The sequence below is a fragment of the Thermobia domestica genome, chromosome 6 (genome assembly GCF_964235325.1).
Source record: "Thermobia domestica chromosome 6, izTheDome1.hap1.1, whole genome shotgun sequence".
Classification (NCBI taxonomy): Eukaryota; Metazoa; Arthropoda; class Insecta; order Zygentoma; family Lepismatidae; genus Thermobia; species Thermobia domestica.
Genome location: NC_137459.1, coordinates 150288850 through 150315237, shown reverse-complemented (window position 1 = coordinate 150315237; position 26388 = coordinate 150288850). Strand labels below are relative to the sequence as shown.

Genomic DNA, 26388 nt, shown 5'->3' with positions numbered 1-26388 from the left:
GTTATTTCCTCTTTCCAAACATGTTTTCAATGTCCAAAAAAGATTTTATGAACAAACCACCTCCTAAAGTATGTCATTGCTTAATACCTTGACTCCCTTCTGCTTAAAAATACAAAACGCGCTTTGGTGTGTGTTATGGTATACTAAAGGACTAACTATTCCCAAAATTTCAGATTTTTTTAATTTTTATTTATTTATTTATTTATTTATTTTATCCAGGCCCATTGGAGATATTGGACAGTGAAATATGCCAAATTGGCATCATTCCCCAACTTCACGATTTTTTTCAGACCTTTGGGAGCAGCTACAGGTCTGTAAATTTTTGTGTATTAACATATGACCCCGGACTACGTGCACACTCAAATTCAGACCTCTACATGTGTTGTTTCCTCTTCCCAAACATGTTTTTAATGTCCAAAAATGTTGCTATTGTAGGCCCTGATTTCACCCCCTTCAAATAGTTTTAGGCAAAAATGTTGAAATCAAAATTTTAGCTCTGCACGAGTTGGAGACGTTCAGCAATTTTCATTTGTTAGGACAAATACATGATGAGATATTCAAAACAATGTAAACGCCTAAAATAGAAAGTGGCGGCAGTCGTTGCGTCACCGTGGGATGTTCTAAAAAATAGTTAATTGTGGTTTTGAAATACCCCGATATAGGATAAACATTCATGAAAAAATTAATTCTTTTGAAAAGGTCGAGCGGCAATTTTTCTTTTTTCTCGATCACTTTGCATGGATTGACCCATTAATAAGGTAAATTGTATTTTGTTAAGACATTTCCATTATTTGATAACTGTTTGTGTTTATGTGTAGAAGAGGTATCAACAAAAAATAACTGCAATGATAACAAGAGATATCAAAAGTAAAATAAATTGTGTATCCGTTGTACAGGGTGTCCACGTGGAAACCAGTTACATTTGGAAATGTAACTATATAGAAACCCTTGAACATAGAGACTTGTGGTTTCCGTTTTCATGTATAAACTTATCATGAAAATTTTTAAGAAATTAAAATGCTTATTTGGACGTGGGTAGTAGCACTTAAACAGTCATATTAATACTTGAAATGAAAAATTTCAGTTTTACGTCACATAGTTATGCCGTGTGGGCTGAAGGAGACGATGATGATGAGAAATGAATGAAATTGTGGAATGAGGGAAGTTGAAGGAAACGGGAGAACCCCGAAAATCCCCACACACAGTGTTTGTCCACCACAAAGCCCACTTGGCGCGAGCTGGGAACGACCTAGGGATCTCATGCACCAGAGTTGAGTGCTCTACCACGCAACCACCGCGGCCGTTGATACTGGAATCTCAGTTCACGTGCGTTCAAGCATATCCAAGATGATGAAGTTGATTTCTTCGACGATTCTGATCGGAAGACCACGAGCAGGTAAAGCGTATAGACTCTGTCCTCCACAGTAAACCACAAGAAAACATCCCCATAGGGGTTATATCCATGGATTGTGGTGGCCAGTTCAATGGTCCATTGTTGTGGGAACGGGAACGTTTTAAGCAGAAACTCACGAACAGAAAGCTAATAAAATGGGCACCATCCTTCTGAAGTATCAATTACGACTGCAGTGGTTAAACGCTGTAGAACAGCAAATTGCTTGCTTGACAGATGTTCCCGTTAAAACGTACTGTGTCATCAAGGTTTTAAAGCCCATTGATTAATACAGGGAAGCTTTATTATTTTTATTTTATTTTATTTATTTTTTTAGTTAATGAGAATTTCAATAGTTGAATTGAACTAGTTTCGTTCTTGAATCTATTTAAATTTTCCATGCTTTGTTAAAATTACATTTTGTGTTAAATTTAAAATTTATAAATCAAATTTAAGTAATATTTAAATAGACCTAAAGAAGATATTAGTGAAATCAAAAATTTAAAATTCAAAGAATAAAGATGATTTTGCATATAAATCAATGAGCTGAAAACAAAAATGGCATAGGCACTCAATGCCCTTGATTCTTCCTCCGACTAGTTTGTCCGTTACCAGCGCACATCACATATTCTTGCTGCCTGTGACATACTCCTAAACACTGCAGGGGTTGTCGCTAACCGTTCTAGATGTGTGGAAGGTTACTTCGTCACTGAAAATCTTAGTCCTTAGTAGTCTACATGTTGCTCGATCTGATCCAGCATCTCGGTAGCAAACTGTTGCCGTTGGTGAGCGTTATGCATACAAAATAAGTCACATGCATTTGTGGACTATTGAGCGTGACGCTATGAATTAGTTTCTTCGAGTTTATTGAATAGATCTCTGTTATTTCCTCTGCTGTTTCGTCTGACACGCGATTTTTGCCAGAACCGAACTGTCGGTTAACGCTCCTTCTGAATAGAAACTTATCAATCAATACAACTTATCAATTGTCTTTGTCTGATTGCTTCCATTCAATATCCGTCTAAATTCTTTGGATCGTAGTTAGTGATTTCTCTGTGGCGTACCAGACCACGCAGTGCATTCTTCCGTGCAGGGTTGTCATCTTTGCTACTTATTCAGCAACTAAAACAAACAAAAGAATCACTTACAATTGCAGAGATATTCCACAAAACAAACAGAAAACTTTTTGAGTTGCTCTACTTTTTGCCGCAAATCGCGAGACCCTGTATTCAGTAGTTTTCACGGAATTAAATTTTGAAATCAGGGAGGTTTTCATATGAAGATCCAGTTTGGTATCTCTTGTTGAAATTCTTTCTTTGAATGTATAGTTCCTTGTGCCACCTTGCAATTGTCTAAGTGCATAAATTCCTGCTTTTGCCAGTAGAGAGAGAGAGAATTTTTGTATTAATCCTGTGTCGTGAAGTAATTGAGGAACTGTTGAGCAAGAGATTGCAAAAACCTAGTTTAGAAAGCCCAGAAATACAGGCTTGAATCCAGTACCCGAGCACGCATCATGGAGTTTTGAATTTGTGCTATCTGGCAGGTTGTACCTTTCCGCAAACTAAATTAAGGGAGTTCCAAGTAAAATTATTCAAGGAACATGAACAATCCCTAAGGCTGAAAATATTAAGGTGTAAAAAACACGTATCGAAGGATACAAGGAGTATATGTTGAAAATTTCAGGAGTCAGTTTCTGGCATTTCAAAATTGTCAATTATCATTTGTAATAAAATTATGAAGAATAGAATATAGGTAGTACTTGTAATTGCAATGTTAATTTTGCAAAGTAAAATTAAATTTTGATATCTCGATTCACATTTAGAGTCTTCTGTTGGTTTACGCCTATTTGACTCTCACCCATTGTGATGCTGTAGTGAATTTCTTGGCCAAAATACCAGGACCTAGAGGAGAGTCTGCATTGGAATACGTACTCGCAGAATGGTGTTCGAAGCAAGATAGATTTATCGCACAATATACATATGAAAGAAAGATCTTGTGAGTATCTTGATAGTGTTTGTAAGTATTTAATCAAAAGTAAATTAAGGTTTATTGTTAAGCAATGCTTTTAATACAATATTGCATTTTGCAGAAATAATTCAAATAGTATTGACACTGTGGCAAAGAAGTACTCAGGTGTCTGGAGGTAATATTAATTGATAGTCTTTGTCAATGAAAAATCTGATGACTATGTAATTACTATGGTAGAACAAAATAACAAGGTTAGATATTCACTTGAAATAAGAGAAATGAAACGAAAAACTGACTGTCTGGAGTGCTGTTACTGTGATTGTAAGTTAATTTCATTTTAGGAAGCACATTGACACATACACACAAAATAAAAAGTTCAGTCGTGTTCGAGAAAACCGTGAGGACTCATTAAACCCCCTACTGTCGGCTAGAGGATATATATTTAATGCGTAAGTTTACAAGAAAAACTTCTAACAGACAAAGGTATACATCTAAAATGAAGAAATGTTGACGTTCAAATTTATTTACTTATTTTTTGAGACAGTACTTTCGTAATTTCAGAAAATTCAGAAGATAATTATTTGGAAATTGTACGTACAGTGCTGAGTATAGTAATGAGAGGAGAGATTTACGTTATTGATATAAAATCAACATGAGGAGATAAAGAGCTTGAGTGCAGTATGGTTTTGTCTTCACCTGGCATTATTGTTCACTCAGTTCCCGTATTACTTCTGTCCATTCTAATAGTTCCGTAATAATAAATCTTAATTTTTTTTTATTATTATATTATCGATCTGCGACTAAGAAACTTTTTTTTTCCTGCTGTTGCGAACTGTTCGTATGATGAGGTGGTGTTTGAGACCTGGCTTAGTGATATTCACAAAATTGAGGATTATTTTTCTAATACTTCTTTTAGAACTGACAGAGTATATTAACCGAATATCTATGGAAGAGGGGGAGGAATGTGTTGTCAACAAAACATTAAAGTGGTTAGAAGAACAGATATTGAAATATTTAGTAAATATATTCTTTTTGATTTTACTAGTAAAGCTGGTAACTACTTATCACTACTTTGTGCTTATTTTCATCCGGACTTATCTTTTCATGTGTTTGACAATTTCTTTAGCAATATTTTTAAGAACATTAATCCTCTTGAATATATTTTAATATTTGGTTATTACAATATATCCAAAATCAATAGAGACCTTCTTCGTAGTATACATTATTATACCAAATGTAAAGCTATTGTTTTTTCCTTTTTTAGAGGATTTCTATTTGGATGTTACTTCGAATGTTTCCAATCTTGATTTGATTGTCTCTGATTTTAATTTAATTGCAACTAAAGAAGTGAAACCCGACACCTTTCATTATCCTACTGAAATGACCATCTTTAAACGGTTTGTACATGCAATGGTAAAATTTTACCTAGATTTGTTTTCCATAGGGGTAATTATTTGACGCTATACCATGAATTAACTGAAGTTGACTGCACTAATATATTACTAGCTGAAAATGTTGATCTAGCTGTTGAAGTTGTCGAAAACACTATGACGTCTAGTACGAACAACAATATTTCTGCATATAAACATAAAACTGGGAAGTATCCTACTTAGTATTCAAGGAAATTTACTTTTGTAAATAAAGCCCTTTGGGACAGAAAATACAAGATGACTGGGTCCACCGAGGACTATGCCGCCTTTGCTAATTATAAAGAACAGTTTAAAAACAATTTGCGATTGGACAGAACAAAGTGTATGTCTGGTGTTGAAGCGTCTCTAGCATGTAATCTTTAGAAATTTTGGGCTTAAAATATTACTAGGAAACTCGCACGTCCTGCGCAAGCGCAGAACACTATTGTTGTCTGGATGATTGAATATGATACAAAATTAAAAATATTTATGGCTAGCAAAGTAGTTTTAATAACTCATTAGTAATATCTTTAATTAAGAACTTCTCGATAATTACTCGAATTTAAGACCTCCTCGAATCTATGATGCACCCCGATTTCGCTGGGTTAAATTAAGGAAAAATAGTAATATGTTCAGTTTTTACTATTATTAAAGCGCTCTTTGATATTGGTCATTTTCGGTGATTTTTATATATTCCTCTCCCCTTCCCATGTTGCGGGGCACGGCATCGGAATTATCATTGTTCATTTCAGCGACCCCAAAAACTATAGATTCAACACTAATATCGATCATTTTCGATAATTTTCAAATCTCTCCCCCCTGACCCGAAGTTACACTCAAAGTGATATGACAAAAACCATCTCAGATTCGAACTTCATCTAGGTTGATGAAAATTTGATCGAGGTTGGTCAGGTGGTTGAAAATTTGATCATCTCTTCCTCCTCTTCCTCTATGTTGCATCGTCAAAGTTAAATGATAAAAATTATCCCAGGCCAGAATGTCATGTATGTTGAAAATTTGATCGAGATCAGTTAAATGATAAAAATTATCCCAGGCTCGAGTGTCATGTATGTTGAAAATTTATTTATTTATTTATTTATTTTTTACATGTGTCCCCCCTTCCCCTCCCCTACGTTGTTCCGTCAAAGTAAAGTGATGAAAATATCGCAGGTTCGAACCTTATCAATGTTGAAAGTTTGATCGAGATCAGTTAGGTGGTTCAAGAGTTACTAAGTTTCACTTATTTTTATTTTTTTTTATTCCCTCTCCTCCCCTCTCCTAAGTTCTTCCGTCAAAGTGAATAGCTAAAAACACTCCCAGGCCAGAACTGCATCCACATCAAAAACGTGATCGAGATCGGTCGGGTGGTTCAAGAGATTAAGAGTCACAATCACTTTCAAATTTGATCTGAAGTTTTTTGTTCACAGACACCGCTATTAATATGTAACAAACCCTAATAAGCTTGTCAATGCCTGGGCTGATTTCTTTGAATCCATTTATCAAAAGCGATCATTTTCCAACAATATTGACTTAACATGTATCGGAGGTAACAATATTTTCTATCCTATTGTTACTGTTGACCAAGTGATTGAAGTTATAAAAGGCTTGAAGGTTAAACCCCCTTGTGGATTAGATGGCATACCAGCCTATATAGTTAAAGATGTTATGAATGTTCTTGCTTCTATCCTTGTATCAATTTTTAATTGGTGTTTACGTACTGCCACCTATCCTGAGAGATGGAAAATTGTTCTTCTCTCTCCCATTCCCAGAACTAATCGGAAAGATCTTACCAACTTTAGACCGATTTCTATTATGCCGATATCTGCCCAAAATTCATGATAAGCTAATTTATAACTATTTGTATAACTGTGCTTCTTCTAAGATTATGGAACAGCAATATGCTTTCATGAAAGAAAAATCAACTAATGCTAATTTGGCCTGTTTCATGTCTGATATTCTTTCTGTATTTAAAAACCAATGACAAGGACACGTTGATGTTATAAAGTCGATTTCTCTAAAGCCTTTGATAAACTGCCTCATGACATACTTGTATAAGAAAATTGAAAGAATATGATTTATCTATTAATTTTATTACATGGTTTGTCTTATTTTTCTAGTAGAAAATTTGTGGTTAGATATCGTGGTTATATCTCTGCAGTTCATGATATTTGCTCAGGCATCCCTCAAGGGTCTAACTTAGACCGCCTCCATTTCTTTTATTTGTAAATTATTTGAACGAGTACATTAATTGTTATTTTCATACGTACGCTGATGACTTAAAAATTATTGTTCTATTGATTTTATTGATGACTGTGCTGTTATTCAAAGTAATATTGATAATATGAAATGGTCTTGCAGTAATGCCTTACCTATAACTTCAACAGAACTTGTACTGTTACATTTTCCATCAAAACTAATCCTATTTACTATATTATAGATATGTTACTGATAATATTTCTGTTAAGTATGTTGAATCCACCAAAGATTTGTGTGTAATATTTGATAATAAATTCCTATTTAACAAGCATCTTGAACAGATTATCTCTAAAGCTAGGAGAAATTTAGGCATTATCAATTGGATCTCTAGAGATTTTGTGTTAATGAAATCTTGTGTAATTTGTATGTCGCTAACGTTAGCAGTCATCTTTAATATTATTCTAGTGTTTGGAACAGAAGCGTACAGTACTTCTATAATGATATTGAATCAGTTAAAAATTTATTTCTTTAATGATTGCTCTGGATATTTACATTTTTGTCATTCATAACTAAAGATGAAATTAGACACTTATTTGGACTCTTGAAACTATCAGAAAGAAGGACATTATATGACCGTAAATTGTTACACGAAATTCTAACTGGTAAACTACAGTTAATTAATATTGCAGACTTGCATATTCCTTACGCTACTACTAGAAATTACAATATTTTTAAGTGTGTACCTACAGTTTAATTGATGTACCTATCTATAAGTGTTTGCCTATGGCCAATAATTATTCTCATCTTACCAATATATTTATTGGAGATTTTGATATTATCAAAAAACAATCTACCAGATTACACCTTTTATAATATAGTGATTACTGTGTTTCATATCTTTTATGAATACCCATTTATTTTGTATTTATTAACAATTAATGTGTTTGTTTTTTATTTATTTTCATTATTATGTTTTAGTGCATTTTTTTATTGTACAGGAAATTGTTATTAGACCTATTTCTGTTATTTTCTGATGAATACATAAATAAATAAATTCTGCTACTGATGAAGAAAAAGAAAAATTAAAGTGCTATTCCCCAGGAGTCAGTCGCAGAGCCGTTATTTCCCGTGTTTATTAATGATACAAACGTGAACCTTGGACATATGACAAGTTTATGTTATATGCTGACGGCGTAAAATTGTTAAAAGAAGTGCACAGTGCAAATAAATTAAAACTATTCAAGAGGCTTAGACAGTGTTTACAAATGAAAATGAGCCTGTGAAAATGGCATGACTCGTAACAGTAATAAATGTAACATGTAACATAGGCAGGGTTGGCTGGTTCTAACCTTGGTTTAAACCAGCTGGTTTAAAAAAAAAATAAAAAGAAAGAAAGAAATGGTTTAAACCAAAAAACGAAAAATGTTCGTAAAAGGGTAAGTGTTCGTAACATCTTGATGAACACACATTTATGGGTTATCACGTTTCACTCCCGTATATTATAGTATTATATTCAGACCTAAATTCCCCATTCCTTACTAATGAAGAAGTAAGTAAGAAGTAAGTTATTAAACTACAAAAGCAGCTTTTATTATTATTATTATTATTATAAGTTTATGAATGTTTCTTTTGTGATTTTTTTGTAGTTTATTATTGTTATGCAATTGCAACCGAAGAAAATGCTAAATATGGTTTCGTTCTAATAATGTTTACTATTGATAAAATAAATCGAAATGCGGTACTTTTGGGAGGGGGGTCATACAAACCTCACAAGAGGCATTTATTGAAATCAGAAGTATCTTTGGTATCTATTTATGTATAAATTGATCAGAGCCAAAGTGGACTCAAATAATTCGTATCTTTATTCACTTTTCTTACTGATATGCAAATTAAGTCGTCATATTTCTTTAACTTGGACTAATAAAAGTCGTAGTGAACTAACTTGGACTAAATTAATTCTTCTGTACTCTGTAGTATTTTGAAATTGTTCATATGTAATTCTGTACAATGATTTCACTTCTGCAACTGTTTATCTTTTTGTCCTTCTGAAATGACTCTTGATAATTATATTAACAAGTATGTAAAAATCAGTACACCGTATTTTTATCAGGAGTCCTTCGTGAGTGAGTCGGCAGACGTATCTCATTTATGGCCAATTAGTCCCGGTTTCGAGTCCAAATGGAGGACAATTTCTCTCGGACGTAAGCCGAAAAGCCGTTTGGATTCCGCTTTAAGCTTATGTGATCCCTTCCAGCATAACCTGGTTGTTGCATAATAACACCAAAGCGAAACAAACTTATTTCTATCCGTATGTGATATAAATACATCGAGCAAATTATTTAAACCAAAAAAAAAAAAAAAAAAACTTTCTTTTTTTTTAATAAAGACCAAGGTCTTTGCCAATCCTGAACATAGGCACAAAAGAAAAGAAAAAGGAATTACATGGTCATAAAATATAGCATTAACATACAAACATCAGGTTCATGTGAAAACGCTTAATACATTTTTTTTCTAAAATAAAATATTAACCAAACAAAGCCCAATGCTTTCTGTTTCGTGTCTTTTAGTACACTCGGAGATGAAATATGAGGTTCGAACTAACCAAGTTTCAAGTTATATAAATCTTCGAAAATAAGTGTAAATCATTCCACGTTTAAAGAGTTTCCTTCATATAAAAAGTTTGGTTTTAAGGGGTTAATATTCAGCCTCTGCAAACAGTTAGAATCCATCTGTGAGGTTGGTATAACTTTTGACCTCAAATTAACGTTAGTCTCATTACAGTCAGACAAGCAAACATTGTAATTGACAACCTAACAATGTGCTCTAATTTCAAGAACTATAATACTTATGTAAGAATACGTTGCTAGATCTAAATCATAATATTGTAGTGGATTTGGTTAAGATTAATAAAACAAATAAGAATAAAGTAAAGAGGTCAGAAAAGATAATTACTAAGTACCTGTACGAGTATTAACACTTACATTTCTAATACTACTACTATAGTGAAAGTAAAATATATGCACCTATTACTAAGAAAAATTGTAACATTTTTAGATTATGTTTGTGGCCAATACATACCAGATTAGATCTTACTCAGAATATCAAAACATCAAATAAGAAAACTTAATCTGTTGTGTACATTGAGTTCAAAATATTTGTGTAAACAGTTACCTTGTGTTTTCAATAATAAATACAATTCTAGCGGTTAGTTATTTATAAATATTATTAACTAGCATATATTACCCGCTTCGCTGAATTGAAATGAAAATTTAAATACACAACTCGTATCTCATGTGTTTATTACCCGTGAAATATGCTGCTTTCGTTTTTAATGGCATCGATTTAGCAGCATCGGAAAAATCATTGATCATTTCGACGACCCCGAAAACCATGGATTCGACACTATTATTGGTCATTTTCGATCATTTTTATATCTCAGCCACCCAAAAAATGTGGACTCAGCACTAATATCGGTCATTTTCGATCATGTTTGAATATCTCTTCCTCCCCTTCCTCCAAGTTGCGGGGTTGAATTTGAATTTAAATGGGCACGAAAGTATCACTGGTCTTCTAAGTGACCCAGAAAACTATAAATTCGACACTGGCCATTTTCGATCATTATATATCTATATCTATCTATCTATCTATCTATCTATATATATATATATATATATATATATCCCTTCCCCAAGTGGCGGGACTGATTTTGGATTTAAAAAGGATCGGAAATGTCACTGTTAAACTGAATGATCCCAAAAACTATGGATTACACATAATATTTAATTTTCGATCATTTTAAAATGTGTATTATCCCCCTCCCCTACGTTTACCCACCCCCTCCCCAACTATGAAGGCTGAACTTGGATTAAAACTGCATCAGAAGTGTCACTGTTTCTTTCATCGACCCCGAAAACTATGGATTAAACTTTTTCTGTCCAATCACTTTTTCAAGGCAGAGAATTGTTGAAATTCACTGGGTGCAAGATATGATCTGTAAAAGGATTATCAATGTGTTCTCAAACATGGTCATGCATATGTCTCATAGTTCTTCCGATTATATAAGATCTGGTGTTATCTTCAAGGAGAAACACACTTGATGAAGCCTGCCAGGTTGCTTTTGGCTGATTGTAGCCATCCAACACGTTAGAGTATTACGATACCGCTGTACATTGACAGTTCCTTCAAGGAACGCCTCCCATGTACCAGAAGATGGTGAGAAGTTCTTCACATGTCGGTGAAACCACCTTGAACTTCTTTGGGACCGAGAGGCCGCGGTGGCTCAGTGGTAGAGCGTTCACCTCTGGTGCTTGGGGTCCCGGGTTCGATCCCAGCCCCGCCAAGTGAACTTTGTGGTGGACAAACACTGTATGCGTGGGTTTTCTCTGGGTTTTCCCGTTTCCTCCCACTTTCTTCATTCCACCATTTCATTCATCACTGTCTCCTTTAGCCTAACCGGCATAAGCGTGGGACGTAAAACTCAAAAGATTTCATTTCATTTTTTCTTTGGGATGTTTCCATTCCGTGGATGCTGATTTCATCTGGTATGTAGTAATGGACAAAATTGTCGTCTTGTGACAATTTGACTGTTCCCCTTCCGTTCATAAGCAGCAGATTCTGCAGAAACAGTGGACATTCTCATTGACTGGGATCAGCAGATAACTAGTGAAGCGCCCATTGAGGCGAAACTTTTCGATATTGCAGAACATCTGGAATAATTGTATGTGGTCGTGCATACCCAGTGCTATACTTGCCAACAATTTCATCAACAGTCAACTTCCTATTCGATTGAAGTAGTTCATCTATTCAACGTTCTCTGCATTACTGGATGCAATAATCGTCAATGACACTTTCACGTCACCTGCAAACTGTATGTGCCACTACCTTGTCATTTGTACTGACATGACTTCGGAACCAAAAGCATGTACTAGTTATGTGTGGATTTCTGGAAATGTTCCAGTGCCTATTCATACTACTACACTGTCTGCATTTCCGTTCGTGACAAGAATTTTAACACACACCATCATCTGCTATTGAGGTCGGGCACTTTTTTTTAGCTGTTGGTGTTCTTGAAACCACAACACCGTCACAACCTGGTAAAAGAAGAAAGTGTACCTATTATATGATAACGTTAGGAACATTAAATCACCATCCAGTGCCCAGAAGAAAGAAAGGAAAAAAAAAAAAAAAAACGTGAATCTTATTTTCGGACTGTTACTCATATGTTGCTCTTAGCTGTTTCCTTTCTTCGGTTGATTTGTTAGTTACATAGGTGATATGCAAATTGTATTTATTTAAATAAATATTCTTAAAATTCTGTTCCTGAATAGATATAATCGAAAATATAAGGCAATAGTCATTTCCAGGTTTTTAGTACGAGCGATTCAGAGGACGAAAAAATCCTACTTAAAATCTTAAGGATCGTATTATGAACATCCTGTCTCAACAGTTAAATAAAAATTCCACTTAAGAACATCAAAGAATCAATTGAGAGAGTAGGTTTCTTTGACTGATTCTTGCAATTTGGTTATCTCTTAATGGTATATATATATATATAATATGCATCTGAATATCTTTTTTTTTTCTTCTTTTTTTTAACATGTAATTATTTTTCTTTCCAGTGTTATAGCGTTGTGCAAGATGCTAGAATATGGACTTACTGTGAAAGATAGTTTGTTGGGGAAGATAACAATAAAGCAGCACTCGACGTTTGGCGTATCGTACAGCGGTAAAACGGGAAATCGACCCCAGGCTTGCATTAAGAAAGTGACTGAAATTATACCCATATTGGCTGTAATTTACAAAATATTAGTTAAAGAATTAGAATACGCCTCAGTGCCACTAGACGTGTCCGTAAGTGATGAGCAAACAAGTACTGATGAGTACGAGGTAAGTTGCTTTAAAAACGAATTAAAATTGAATTTCTTGGGTCATTTGTTATTAAAATTACAATTTTGTAAAATTATTAAGGATTGAATATTTATATTAAAGTAGTACTAGTGTTGTTCGTAACCAATTTCTATTCTTGCCTTCTAGGAGAGGAAACCAACTTCCATACCGCTACATCTCGCATATCTACAAAAGCAATGCTTCTACTTTTTTATGTATTATTATTAGCTTATAGAATATTCTATAATTTTTGTGTTTTTACATATGTATTTTGGAAATCTTGACCACATTCAACTGAATTACTGAAGTAAGAAACCTATATGAACAAAAACACCAAAGGTGCAAAAAATGCAGCCAAGTTCGTCAGCCTCAAAATGTGTTGAGATGAGGATGGATGAGCCAAGTTCCTTGGCCACTGCATCTGAAAGGAACACTGGAACTTGGCGCGAGGTGTCTAACATATTCGAATACATTAAGATGTCTGTTCCTAGTTTCACGGCCGGGACTTCTCAGCCCTAAGGCTAGTGGTGACCCCCAAATTCACCACGCTCACAAACACCATCTCTAAGGCTAGTTAACATTATTTATTTTGACACTTCGTGGAGGAATATAAGTTTACCTTGTCTGGGTTTCGAACCACCAATCTTACTGCAGTATACTGTATATGTGCCTTAGCGCCTTAGCAAAATTGATATGCCTAAGGTTGATGGTGGTCCCAAACCCACCACGCTCACCACCACTATTCCTAAGGTTCCTTAACACCATTTTCCTTGACACCTCGCGCCAAGTTCCAGTGTTCCTTTCAGATGCAGTGGCCAAGGAACTGGGCTCATGCATCCTCATCTCAACACTTTTTGAGGCTGACGAACTTGGCTGCACTTTTTGCACCTCTGGTGTTTTTGTTCATATTTCACTTCTTTTTGTAGTTCACCATGTCAATATCGTATATTGGGATTCTCAATTGTGGCATATTGCTGGATTTAAATTTAAAATTGTACATTTTTAAAGGAGTCATAATGTGTTACATACAACATTAGTTCCCAAGGGCTTTCCCACCGGGATCGAACCCAAGACCCTGTACAAGAAAGGCGTACATGCTAGTCACTAGAACAGCGGGGAGGATTTATTCTATTAAATATCTGTCAGAGAGTTATGTCCAAACGAGATTCCAATTCATTTACCCGAACTACAAAATCACGATCGCTAACATCTCATTTTTCATTACCTAAATACAAAGAGTATCAACAGGGCACAAAACCCTTGATGCTGAATCCTTGCTGAATCCTTGACATCATTAGACATAGCTGATGTTTCAATATATTTAGTTGTTCTCTACCTTTTCACATTGCGAAATTACGGAGTTCATTACATGATGCGCATGTTGCGCAGTTTCATACTGCCTCGGGTTTTCCTTCCAATGATATACACCTTTCAAATAGCTTGTCAACTTAATAATATTTGCCTCCAACATATCCTAACTGTATATAAAACTGCATGAACTGACATAAATTAAAGGGGTGCTTCCGGTTGACGTGGAAAGTTGAAATGATGAAGGGGATGAAGAATTTTTCCGTTATTTAAAGTTTTTTTTTTTTTTGACATATCTCATGTTTTAGGGACTTGGAATTGGAATAAAAAATTGAAATTCGGTATGCTTGTACGTTTTCATTAGTATTATCTAAGTAAATCAGTAAAAAAAAACAATTCCAACTTTAGAGTGGTTTTATGGGGAACTGAAAAATCTTTTCCATGGTACGTATTTATATGGGACACCTTTTACACCCCCAAATTATACGGCACTTCCTGTAGGGCTACTATGATAATAAATAAATACGCATGTCGCCCATAAATAACTCCCATAGCACATTCCTCACATTTCGGACTTTTTTCCATATTCAAGTCATTATAATGTACCTTTATGCAGAGTTTCACATCTCTATCCCATTGGGAACTACCTAATCATTTTGATGAGTGAGTGAGTGAAACGATTTTTTTTCTGGCTAACGACAGTTTTTTGCCCAGAAAAAAATTCCCATAGTACATTCCTCAGATTTCGGACTTTTTCCATATTCAGGTCGTTATAGGGTACCTTATGCAAAGTTTCGCGTTTCTATCTCATTGGGAAGTACATAATCAATTTGATGAGTGAGTGAGTGAAACGATTTTGTCCTGGCTAACGACAGTTTTTTGCCCAGAAAAAATTTCCCATAGTACATTCCTCAGATTTCGGACTTTTTCCATACTCAGGTCGTTATAGGGTACCTTATGCAAAGTTTCACGTTTCTATCTCATTGGGAAGTACATAATCAATTTGATGAGTGAGTGAGTGAAACGATTTTGTCCTGGCTAACGACAGTTTTTTGCCCAGAAAAAATTTCCCATAGTACATTCCTCAGATTTCGGACTTTTTCCATACTCAGGTCGTTATAGGGTACCTTATGCAAAGTTTCACGTTTCTATCTCATTGGGAAGTACATAATCAATTTGATGAGTGAGTGAGTGAAACGATTTTGTCCTGGCTAACGACAGTTTTTTGCCCAGAAAAAAATTCCCATAGTACATTCCTCAGATTTCGGACTTTTTCCATACTCAGGTCGTTATAGGGTACCTTATGCAAAGTTTCACGTTTCTATCTCATTGGGAAGTACATAATCAATTTGATGAGTGAGTGAGTGAAACGATTTTGTCCTGGCTAAGGACAGTTTTTTGCCCATGAAAGATTTTGCATAGCACATTCCTCAGATTTCGGACTTTTTCCATTCTCAAGTTGTTATAGGGTACCTTTATGCAAAGTTTCACGTTTCTATCTCATTGGGAAGTACCTAATCAATTTGATGAGTGAGTCAGTGAGCCTGAAAACTGCTTATTTTGGGGATCCAGTACTCAAATATGGTTGAAGGTAGGAATGTGAGATTTGGCATATGAGTACACCCGTGGGATATCTCCTTACATTCTAAATTTCATGTTTCTACCCTTAATAGAACCGTTTTTACAAAGCCTCGAAATCGGCGATTTTACCCAAAACTCTTGTTCGTGTACAATATGCTTACGGCAGTGCAGGCCAGTTTTCACTTTCTTCGCGGAACTTGGCTGCCATGCACTGCCGTGCATGTTGATCTTAATAATTGTAAATCTAATTGAGTATTTCTTGTTCATTTGAGAACGAGAGTGTTAAAATGGTAAAGCATGTCTGGTAGGTGAGTAACTATAACGAGGATAGGCCAGAAAGTTCTTACCGATGAACTAGGGATCTGCAATGTGGTCCACGGGTGCGTCCTTATCTACATATTCATCTCGTATTATCGTACAATTTCTCACACCTATCGATCAGTCTGTTAATACTATCTACATAAAAGACTGCGGAGTTTAAGGCAAACTTGTTTCCACCTTACTAATGACCTCATCATCTGCAAAACACCTACCCTGCAAATGATTCTTTATATTTTGGAAGAGAAAATAATCGGTAGGAGCCATACTGTGTGAATATGGTGCTTTGGGGCAAAGGTTCATAGGTACATTGGTGAGAAAAATCTGTTTCTGCTGTTCGGATGCCGGTGCATTCTCCATTAGGAGTAATATACCTTTCGAGAACAAACCTCATTTCTTTGCTTTGATAGCATCCCGTAATATGCTGCTATGTTTGTAGCCCCTTTCTGTAAGTAATCAGTTAAGATGAACACCTTTATGGTCTCGGAACACAGACAGCATGATCTTGCTGGAAAAACGCTGCACTCTAGCACTTTGAGGGATTAGGAACGAGGTTTCCATGCTTTACTCTTTTTCTTCTTCTTTTTTTGTTTGTTTCGGGTTAAATAGATAATCGAATATTCATACAAAGTCACGAACTTAAAAAAAAAAAAAATCAAAACGCTTTGTGCACACTGCACATGTTGCTGTTTTTGAAAACGTGAACAGCCGGGGAAGCCATCTTGCTGCCAGCACTTTGCTCATATGCAGAATGTCATGTATTATGGTGTGAACGGATCTCCTATACTGTTCACTTTTCTAGCTAAACCTGTTGAGGGACGACCTTCTTTAGGGACATTTGAATTTTCTCTTACAGTGTTTCACTGTATCATAGGATGGGGATTCCTCACCACAAACAGCTGCCATCTTTTCACGTATAGTTTGTGTTGATTTTTCTTGAAGATGCTGGAACCTAATTAGAGCTCGGTATTTTGTTCAACATGCCGCCGCCGCGTATCTTTCTGGACTAACATCAGTTCAACACGACCTGTAAAGTCATAAATGAGATGCTAACCTATCATTGTACAAATTCTTACACTACTACCACAGGGGGCACGGTGGCTCAGCAGTAGAGCGCTTATCTCTGGTACGTTGTGTCCCTGGTTTGATCCCCGGCCAAATAAGTTTGTGGTGGACAACATTGTATCCGTGGGTTTTCGCAGGTTACTCCCGTTTCCTCTCATTATCATTCCACTAATTCTTCCATCATCATTCATCTTCACTTAATCATCCGTCTCCCGTAGCTGAAATATTTCATTTCTTTGTACACTGCTACCACATCCCTATCATGAGAGAATAGGAATTTCCTGATCTTTCCTCGTGCACCGAATACAAAGTGTGGGATATTTGACAGTACTTATAATTTGTACACGGTGTTTGACGGTATACGATGATTTTGTTTTATATATTTTGTGAAATCAAGCTAGTTGTTTAAATATAATGTAATATGGGAGCGCTAATATGATTAACAGAAGAACCGTAAATGGCAGCGAAAAATACAGGATGACCAGAATCGGTTTCTTAATGTGTGCAGTTTTAATGTTAATATATAGAGAAAAACGAAAACCATGGATTTTGGAGAAAATCTCAAAATTATTTTTTCAGCAACTATTTTTTCAGCAATTATTTTTCACAGTTGTATGAGTATCGGTGGCGGCACCGGAACAAAAAAATGGCATCGGTACTCGGAAAGGCGCAATGCGTGTGATGGTTTACTGAGACAAAAAGGTGTTTACCAGAAGGATCCTCCATCACGCAAGAGTATCCAGGTGTGGTCCACGTCTTATATAGTCTTGTTGCTGAACGTGATTCTAAACTCTAATCTAAATTAAGAAAAATATAACTTATTGTCTGATCTTCTGAAAGTGATGTCATATTATACTTTTAAAAGTAGTAGTGTATAATAGCGAACAAAATCGAAGGGGTATTCTTGTTATGCCCAAAGTTGGAAAGCAGTGTAAAACTTCGTCCGATTTTCATCTTGCAATACTCCTCCCCGCGTTACACTTCTAGTGAAAGTATAATCTTAAATTAAGATTATTATTTATATGCTCAGTAGTTATTTAATAAAATAATAGTAATGTCCGAGGTTAACCTTTATGCTAAAGTAGATGGGTTATAAATGGAAATGAATGATCATGGAAGAACTGGTGAAATAAAATTTTGCGGAAGTGGAAGAACGCAAGGACATGATATTGTCCACTACAAACTAACTGGGATCAACTTAAAGGCCCTTCATAGTAGAGATGGATGCTCTACTACTTAGCTACCTTGTTTCTTTGAATTTCAACGAATATAATTTAGCACGTACGATTAAGTATCTTAAAATATAAATAATATATAGTATGCTCTTTAAGACAAAAAAAAAAAAAAAATGTTGGGTTGGTGGATAAGTGGCTGGAAAGAATAGCGCGTGCTCTTTCAATGTTTTCGAACGTCTTATGTGTAAAATTTGGGGTCCTGAGTAATACTGTGTATTCCAAAGATGTCCTTCTCTGCGACTGAGACAATGACTTGTTTTCTGTTGACTGGCACAGCATTATATTAGAAGTTGAAAACCTTACCAATATTTCGGACACATGAGCAAGTGTCCTTTTTTGAGGACTGTAAAGGCTTACATAACATGTATTAAGCCCCTATAATTCTCGAAAAAAGAAACTCGCTCATGCACCCAAAATAACGGAAAGTTTTTCAACTTCTAGGAATGTAATTAGATGAGTACTGTTTTTGGTCTGTTTTCTGTTCATGGAGGAGGAGGGACTTTATTTTAGTTACCTATGAGATTAGGAAAATTTAATTTTCTGTATTATCACAACCCAAGCAGGTATGGAAGTTCGTCAAGATAAACTAATTATCGATTATAATTAATATTGTAACTGCATTCAGTTTCTGTATAAATGAATTTAAGATACATTATTATAAGTTCAATTTGTAGTAGCTTCTTTTCGGTCATCATCAGCCTGTTGCAGGAATGTAGGAACGTCATTGTTCTAAACAAAGTGATTTCTATTGAGAAGCATGACTAGAGCTAGGATTTTAACGTAACTAAAAATGGTTAAAAATATATATTTATCTTTATGTGAATTCTCATACGTTTACTTTAAGTTACATAAATATTTACTGATTCTGCTCATCCAAAGTAAATTTATTAGGAATATATTACACGTATCTGTTGATGAATATATAGTAGAATCTGTTGAAATATTATGTAGGTACAAAAATACGGAATATAAAATATTTTAGGAAGAGACTTTCATCGGGTATTGAAACCTAGTCTCACACAAGAACCGTCTAGCTCCGAGGAGCTCACAGACTGGATCAGCAGTATTGATGTTGATAGTTTAGTACTAAAAACACTGTTTAATACATTCTTCCTCGCCTATTCCTAAATGTTAAACTTTATTATTGATAATAATAATTTCTGTAGATGTTTTCGTGTCTTATACCAAGAAAAAAAAAGTATTCCATTGTGACTTGCGTAACAATTTTGGATTTTTTTTTATATCGTCATTCAAGATTAAGAATGCAAGACGTCTATGTAGTCTTACTGCTTTTAATTAATTTTTTTTTTTAGTTTTTTTTTTTTTAATATAATGGGCACGGTGGCTCATTGGTACAGTGTTCACCTCTGGTGCGTGGGATCTCTGGTTCGATACCCGGCCAAGTGAGTTTGCGGCGGACAATATCGTGTCCATGGGTTTTCTCGGGTACTCCCGTTTCCTCCCACATTCTCATTCCACCAATTCTTCCATCACCATTCACTTGCCTTAATCATCCATCTCCCTTAGCCTAAAGGACGTAATCGTGGGACGTTAAACTGAAAAATTTTATTTCATTTCATTTTTTAAAAATGTGATCTTAATCTATGTTGTTATTAATATGTATATTTAATGTAATAACTAGATATAGTATTAAGTCATGAGTTCATTATAGATTGTGTTATTCATGTGTATTTCATGTGTATAAATTTGTACGCTCCGTTCTATAGCCGTGAAAATCGTCCTTCGTTAGATTTTCATTTTTTCTGTCCAAGACTAACCTTTAATTGCTATTTAAACGGTATTTATTATGCGTTTGTCGAGTCTAATGATTTAGAAATACGATACTCGGGAATCCAAATCCTGTACAACGTAATAGTATTTCATTCACTAATAAAAAATATCAGAGTCTACCTCATGAAAAATTTGATCCCAATCGGATTATTTACACTTACGTGGGTTTTTGTTTTTGAAAATATGACACAAAATTTGGTCGCCCATAATTCGGGAAATTCAACCCCACACAACATAAATTTGTTGGCTACCATGTATTTTGCCGGCTGCATGGTCCACTCCTACGGTACCTGAGAGGATATCCGATATTTTTTATATTTGATACTTCTTTAACTGAGAAAAATGTTAATCTAATTCTTAATCAGTAAGTTTCTTTCGTTTATTTTGTATAACTTCTGAAGCATATTTTATGTCACATTTTGTGTACTACTGACACCACATCTAAGTGGATATCTTTTACTACATTCATGTAGTTGCTTCATTTGTTTTGCACTGCGTTTATTTTAGCTTGCCTAGTTTCATGAGTACGGACCGATGCAGCCGATAAAATGCTTGTTACCCAACCAAATTACCACCGTAGACTGCACATAATTCCACATGTCACATTTGAATTATCTGCATTCACACCGAATGCAGAAAAATCTTCTATACCACTATCACGAGCCGAGAAAACGTTTAATACGAATGCACTGTTTATAGCAGACTTATTCTGCAATTAAACGTGCTGGCTTCCATTTGGAGAAATCTCAATTTAACTATTTTTCACTGATTACATTGCCATCTGTGACAAATCGAGAAAAATGTTTCGAATAAAATTTATTTTTCCGCGTAAACCCGAATTTGTAATGAGAAGTAAAGTCCCTATTTAAGTTTTTAAAGTCGCCTCCACTCCGCTTCGACGAGAGGCGATGAGAGCTAATTTTATTACACGTGAATTCTTTCCTCGGGAATATTAACTGTTTATTTCCAACTTCTTTTTTCGTCCGATGCTTATTTCTCCAGATATTTTGAAGTCCCAAGTTATAAAAGAACTCACTCTGTATACAGTCTCAGATTTATCAGTTCTTTTCTTTCATTTGAAACTCGGTTGCGCTACGTAAGAGCGGCCTTCAGAGCCGTTAAACTTTCAGTCGGATCGAACAGTCGCTTGGTCCATAGCAGCAAGAGAGCTGTGACTGCTCCCAAAATCAACTGGAGCAAGAGAGCTGTGACTGCTAGCTTAGGAGAGAAGACTTATTTTTTCCCCCATTAGTTTTGTATGTTCTACCAATTGGGATATGTTGGTTGTTGACAGTACATGTTTACCAGAGTGGAGTGAAACTCTGCACTTAACACTTTTTTTTTTTTAATTAAACAAACAAAAGGAGGGTAGGAATATTTTGAGAGATCAATTAGTGTCTGAGATCCTTAGTCTGTGTACGCACTGGACGTAATCTGGGTTTATTTTAGCTAAGAGAATTCAAGAAGGATTTCTCAAGAAAGGTTGCGACAGAAATATTTCCGGGTTAATGCTAAGTCTTTTGTGAGGACTTTCCGAAGTTAGGTTAAGTTCTGAATCCAGAGTTCAAATATCCATTTTGTCACTTGAATACAGAATCAGTATTCAGTTAGAAATAGTATATTATTGCTGCGACTTCCGTGAAGGGCAGAGACGGCGCTACAGGGGAACTAAGGGGGTCATAGCCCCTGCAAAAGTGCCTTCAGCCCCCTCAGTAGGCCCCAGATTTAAACGTCTTGTTCAAATACTTTCTGTAACTATTTCCACATAATGAATTTCAGTTGTATTACCATATTTCAGCGAAGAGGGAAACCTTCACGCGAATTGTAGACTGTGGATCTCATATTTCGATAGTATGTGAAAATTAGTTTTATTTTCATTAGTTGAGAAGCTTCTAGCCACTATATGACCAATTAATAAATATGCTTCCTCTGTTCTGGTGCAACGTGCAAAGTAGAAAGAAAACAATGAAACCTTTGAGATGCGATACCAATCTTTAAGAAAAATGTTCTGAACTCAACAATCAGGAATAATTTTACAATGAGCAGAGTGCTGTTACAATTCAGGTAAGCACCAAGACGTTCGTCTTGTTACGAAAAAATATGTGAATGGAACTGCATCAGAGGTCTTCATTTGTTTTGGAACTACCGAAGTGTTTGTCAGGTCGAATTCCATAATGTCAAAAAGAAAACCAATAGATTCATTCTTTCAGAGTACGCCCAAACGAAAACGTTGTAATGATGGAGTTTCAGAAGAAATTGTGTCATCGAAGGTAAGCCACACGAGGTTTTGTAGTGTCAATGAAGGTAAGCTACATGAGTTTTTGATTTATCTATTTTTGTTTCATCTGGCCAAAACAAATAGCATTATCTGAGCAGCTCAATTTTTTACGCATGTCCCTTGCCTGCTAACCTCTGATAGAGGATGCGTATATTCAGTCTTCTTTCAGGGGGTGATCTAGGGTGTAATACCCATATATATACAGGGTGTTAATAAACTATACCGACAAACCGTAAGAGCTGATTCCTCATATCAAAATAAGAGAAAAAGTTCATATGGACCTATGGCGAAAAGTGCATAGTTTAAGAGCTAGGGCTGGCCAAAATCACGCAAAAGCCAAATTTCAAGATGCCCTATTTCGAATTCCAGAAACTGTTGATGGTAGTCCTTAGCAGCGTAAACGAAGCCACGCGTACACAATCCAAAAGTGCATATTTCGTCAGTTTTCAATAAGTGTACAGGATGTAATTCTCACATACGCTCTCAGCAGAGTTTTCAGATATAACCTGATTTCAAGGAGGGTCCAAGTAGGCAGGAGGTAAGCCTTCAGAACTATGGACATCCAATGCTGCGAAAGGAAGTCGGAAGTATCAGGAACCGGCAGCTTCATGTGTTTGTGTTTTGAATAACGTGTGATGCGATGTATTTCGTCACGGTATATTTCAAGTTTTCTTCACTTATAAGCGTGAAAGAAAACATCGCAGAATGCATTCTCCTGAGTACGAGAAACAATGCTGCTGACGATCCTTAACACTTCCGACATCGTGCCAAAGGATTCCATGTTCACTACTATCAAGGCTTATCGTTTGCCTACTTCGGAACAATCATAAAGTCAGGACATGTCTCAAAATTCGGTTGATGGCATGTCTGGGAATTTAACCCTGTATGGAATACTCAGTACACCCATTGAACATTAATGAAATATGCATTTTTGGATTGCGTATCCGTGACTTCTTTCACGCTGATAAGGGCCACCATCCACAGTTTCTAGAATTCGAAATAGGACATCTTGAAATTTGGCCAGCCCTAGCTCTGAACGTATGCACTTTTCGCCATAGGTCCATATAAACTTTATCTCTTATTTTGATATGAGGAATCAGCTCTTACAGTTTGTCGGTATAGTTCATTAATACTCTGTATATATATATATATATATATATATATATATATATATATACTGCCGCTCAAAAGTTTTCGAACACCCCGAATTTTTGTAAGCATTTACTATAATTCTATGATTTTGGCACGAGAACTTTACCGCCTTGCATCAGATGTACTCTTGCCTAAAACATAGAATTTGACGACAGTTGAATTGAGGACTGAGAGGTACTGCAGATGATATGTCAAATTATAATTCTTAAAATTGAAGCTAAAAAAGACAATTTGATATAGATATTTCACAGTATCAACAAAAGTGTAGAAGGTGAGACAAGGTATTAGTTTTGTCTGGAGTGTAGATAGGGAGTCAATGCAGTGACAAAAATTTGAAAGAGAAAGTACATAGTTCTGCAAATTTTGCAGTTCTCTAAACTTTATAGATATGCTGGCTTTAAAAAAGCTAAAAACGCTATTCCTTGAAAAATGTTTTCAACGGTCAATGTACATCCTTCTCTGCTCAATTGTCGCTCAGTAGAAGCATACATATAATGTTCGTCAGTACTATTTCAACGAACAACAATGGAGCATACGAAACTATCGTAAAAACTTTTCAAAGTGTGGTATTTATGGCGTTTTAAACGTTAGTATATCAACAAGCTATAAAAAACTGCAAAATTTGGAAAACTACTTTTTCTTTCAATTTTTTGTCACTACATTGACACTCTGTCTACTCTTCCCAAACAAAACTAATATCTTGCCTCACCTTCCACACCTTTGTTTAATACTATGCAATATCTATATGAATTTGTCTTTTTGATTTCAATTTTAAGAATTATAATTTGACATATCATCTGCAGTACCCCTCAGACGTCGATTCAACTGTCGTCAAATTTGATGCTATAGGTAGAAATACATTTGATGGAAGGTGGTAAAATTCTTGTGCTAAAATAAAAGGATGATAGTAAATGCTTACAAAAAGCCGAGGTGTTCGAAAACTTTTGAGCGGTGATATATATATATATATATATATATATATATATATATATATATATATATATATATATCGTACCCCCTCCCCCCGCCCGCTCGCCCCAACTTTTGGCCAGCCCTGAATAAAATATTCTGAGAGAAACACTGCGTATGTTCCTGTTTACTTACACATTTCGAATGATGGTAGGAAGGTAAACATACGTACAATGGGATACGAACAAATACACACATATAGTGTATAATTATTATCTTGATAAATATAATTTGCATAGCTTTACATGTTGATAAAGAAATGTAAGAAATCGAAAGGGACTGGTAATGATAACCTATAAAATGCAAAGAATAATAAATAAAATAGAATAAAAATAAATAAGTAATAAGAGGAATAAATTAAAATACAGGGTAACCAAAAAAAGTTCTTGCCGTTCTAGAGCAGTGATAAACAAAGAGTAACACACTGGATGGTACGAACCTTTAGGTTTCGGAGTAAACTCCATCAACATCCAATATCTTTGCCAACGTTTCTGCAGCTGTACAATACCTTGGTGATAAATCTTGGCGATCGTGAATGCAAAGAAGTCCGTGATACATTCCGTAGGTTTCTCTTATTTGCGAAGGATCTCTTACGGAGGTGGTTGTCGAGGGAATGAAACATGCGGTAATCTCTTGGTGCATGATCCGGTAAATATGTGCATGGCACAGTGTTTCCTAGCCAAGGTACTGAAAGATCTTCTGGGACCTCCTTGCAAGATGTGGCTTGGCATTGTCGTGCACGAAGAGCACACCGTTGCGATTCACCAATGTTCCGCAATGCACGGTACACCCTTTGCAACTACTGAGTGTAGAGAGAGGTTAGCAATGATAATCTTACCAAGTAGAAGTAGCTCGTAATGCACCATTTGGCGATAATTCCACCATACTGACAGCAGAACCTTTCGTGAGTGTAGAGGTGGTCTTGGTGTGATGGTGGTGGAGATGTGATGAGCATGGTCACTTGGCGGCAACCAATGTCTGGTACGCTTGGAAGTGTCATAGAAGACCCAATCTTCGTCGTCAGTGAACAAGCGATCAAATATGGGTGTGTTCAGGTGCCAAGTGAGCAAGGACAAACAGGCTATTAATCGTTGTTCCTTATTGGTTGTCGACAATGTATGGGATCCCCACTTGCTTAACTTGTATGACTTCTCTATCCCATGCAGGTGCAGTCGGACTGTTTCAGCAGAAACCTGAAGAAACCTTCCTGGAAATTCATCTCACACGTTAGACCACTGTCCTCCTCGATTGCTGCTTTCAAGTCCTCGTCATTCAACATATGGGGTCGTCCACTGCGAGGTTCATCAGAAAGTATCACAGCTCCCGAACAGAAGTTTTGGAATCAATGTATGGCTATGCGTTCGTTCATGACATTATCCTCAAATACTTGACATATGTGGCGACTTGATGCAGCAGCTGATAGGCCCATTTTAACTCATACAAGAAACACACGTGAACAAGTTGCTTTGATAATTCTTTTTCTGTTTGACACTGGACGAGCTTTGGCTACTGTGTATGAGCAACGTACTTGTATTACTGAAGTTGGACGGCTTCCTTCCGATTACTTGGCAGGCACGTGCGTCATTTAGTTCCTCTCTGTAAGCGCATAGTTAATTTGATGTGAAAAACGGCAAGAAGTTTTCTGGTTACCTTGTACATTGTTTCTTTCATGAATATAAAGGTATCCAATGACGTAATTACGTTAATTAAAATACGCAAGGACGATTGTCTCGTCAGTAATATATACTCTTGCAAAATGACCTTGTATAATGGCTCATAATCAAATATTTATTTCTAATCTTAAGTACAAGATAAAATAATGACGTTCAAAAGAATCGAAGA

The 26388-nt window shown here is 35.7% G+C and overlaps 1 protein-coding gene across 2 annotated transcripts in view; it reads left to right on the top strand.

The window, feature by feature from the left end:
* Ipo9 (Importin 9) overlaps positions 1–26388 on the top strand; it is a 132573-nt gene that overhangs the window by 90028 nt on the left and 16157 nt on the right. The window contains exons 16-18 of one of the 2 annotated variants that reach the window (XM_081762243.1): positions 3213–3385; positions 12582–12849; positions 22358–22417. In XM_081762243.1, the coding sequence (XP_081618369.1) occupies positions 3213–3385; positions 12582–12849; positions 22358–22417 (501 nt within the window). The remainder of the gene's footprint in view (positions 1–3212; positions 3386–12581; positions 12850–22357; positions 22418–26388) is intronic. The other variant, XM_081762244.1, reaches the window with a different exon arrangement.